The 1,843-nt window shown below is 46.1% G+C and overlaps 1 protein-coding gene across 1 annotated transcript in view; it reads left to right on the top strand.

Annotated features, from left to right (window-relative positions):
- Positions 1-587: 587 nt before the first annotated feature.
- The window catches only part of T265_07064 (hypothetical protein), a gene marked incomplete at both ends in the record, with an annotated part of 15,472 nt that continues 14,216 nt past the window's right edge, over positions 588-1,843 (top strand). The window contains one exon of the mRNA XM_009172493.1: positions 588-716. Within this exon, the coding sequence (XP_009170757.1) occupies positions 641-716 (76 nt within the window). The remainder of the gene's footprint in view (positions 717-1,843) is intronic.

Raw genomic sequence — 1,843 nt, 5'->3', positions numbered from 1 at the left:
CTGCAAGGGCGAGCGAAATCAGAAGAGAGAGAGTCGGAGAACGTGACCACGTTTGTATTGCGTAAATTTTTTACGAGTGCGCGTTTTTGTAGTTTTTCGTATTCAAACAAAAAACGATTGTGCAATCGACGAAATACGTAGTGTTATAATGAAAGCAAAATAAATTTTAAAAACACCATAGGCGGATATATTTTTCTGCCACAAAACATAATAACACGGCGGTGCGCGGTGAGAATCATGAAAGGTTTAGTGTGCTAAATTTTTTTAGACGGAAATTTTATCATTTTGAGCAATGGATGAATGGGAAAACCTGCCTCCGTCGCTTGTGCACTGTCCATATGAGTGAATTTAAATCCATTTTGGACGCATTTTCGTTGTTGTTCTACCTGGCAAGCTTACCGCTGAAAGATAAAAAACCTGCGGACCAATGCAACAGCTTTGCCTTTCAGCTAGATCGGAGAAGCCGGAGGAGAAAAACAAATCCGACTCTGTCCCTGAACTGAGACTTACTGTATGGTGTGCCAACTCAAGGTCATCAACACTACGAGTGGGAACATTCACCAATCAAAATGCCTGGTTTAACACTGCTTGTCTGTCTCTTTGACGACTTCCACCCCGGATTACCGTCGCCTTCTGCACGATGACTTTTGGAATTGATGTTCCTTCAGTGGCTGATTTTCTTGGTAATATCGATGTTCAGAGTGAACAGCTTTTCGGTATGTTGCGTCTTAATCTCGGAGTATTATTTTACTGTGTGTGGTTTCGGTGGGTGTCTTTTCACGTGACCGAGTACTTGACAGTCCAATCTTACACTATGGCAAACATTTTTCAAATGGTCTGGTCCGTAGTTCAGTAGCAGAGCGGTGGTAGACAGTTATGGAGTATATTACGGGTTAACAAACAAAAATAAATTGCAGCATGGAGTGTACGTAGCGGGTCGCGATCAAAGTAAACGGTGCAAACAATCGGAAATTCGCTTTTGACTTAAACAAAAAGCCCCCGTTCACCTCAAGCACTTATGTACGCTGCGTAACCCTCGAGAATGTCGAGAATTGGAAGGCAGTCTTCGACAAGGTAAACGAAGCACAGTATAGTATAAAATAGGGTTGTCTATACGGAGACCAGAGGCGTTTGTTGTGCCGAACACAACCCGTTGCGAGGAGTTATCAGACGTCAAGTGTAACTGAGCGTGCGAGCCGACCGTGAAGTGTGGTGGACACAGAAAACCAAGGGAATGGAAAAGGCCCAGAAAGCCGGTAATGCCCCAAGATTATTTTAGCTCATCCCTGCGACCGGGCTTCGGAAAACACCTGTGAGGGAAACCATCAAACATCAGAATGGAACGCCTATCTCGAATAAAGAAGAACGCCTCGACCGGTGGGCTGAATACTTCGAACAACTGTCGTGGCCACCAGCCGGCACACATCTACAGCCCACAGGTGAAGTAGGACCCCGGTCGGTGAACATGGAAACAGCTACGGCCTCAGAGGTTTACGACTGCATATGTTCTCTCAAGCGCCACCGAGCTTCTGCTCCGGATGACCTCTCACCCACGCCATACGTATAAGCGACCCACAGTTCTAGTATTCCTGGATTTCCGAGGCGCATTCGACTCGGTTGATCGGTCTGTTCTTCTTGAGACGCTTGCCCATCAAGGAATGCCCCGGAAATTTGTAAACATCATACGTTCTTTGTATTCTCAGACTTCCGGACGTGTGAGAGTGTACGGGGAGCTCTATAAAAGCTTCCCTACACAAAGCGGTTTCCGTCGTGGATGCCCACTGTCCCCATTCCTTTTTAACCTCGTGATCAATGAAATAATGAGACGAACGCCGGAGGGTCT

The sequence above is a fragment of the Opisthorchis viverrini genome (genome assembly GCF_000715545.1).
Source record: "Opisthorchis viverrini unplaced genomic scaffold opera_v5_157, whole genome shotgun sequence".
Lineage (NCBI taxonomy): Eukaryota > Metazoa > Platyhelminthes > Trematoda > Opisthorchiida > Opisthorchiidae > Opisthorchis > Opisthorchis viverrini.
The sequence above is the reverse complement of the archived record's forward strand: the minus strand, read 5'-3'. Positions and strand labels throughout refer to the sequence as shown.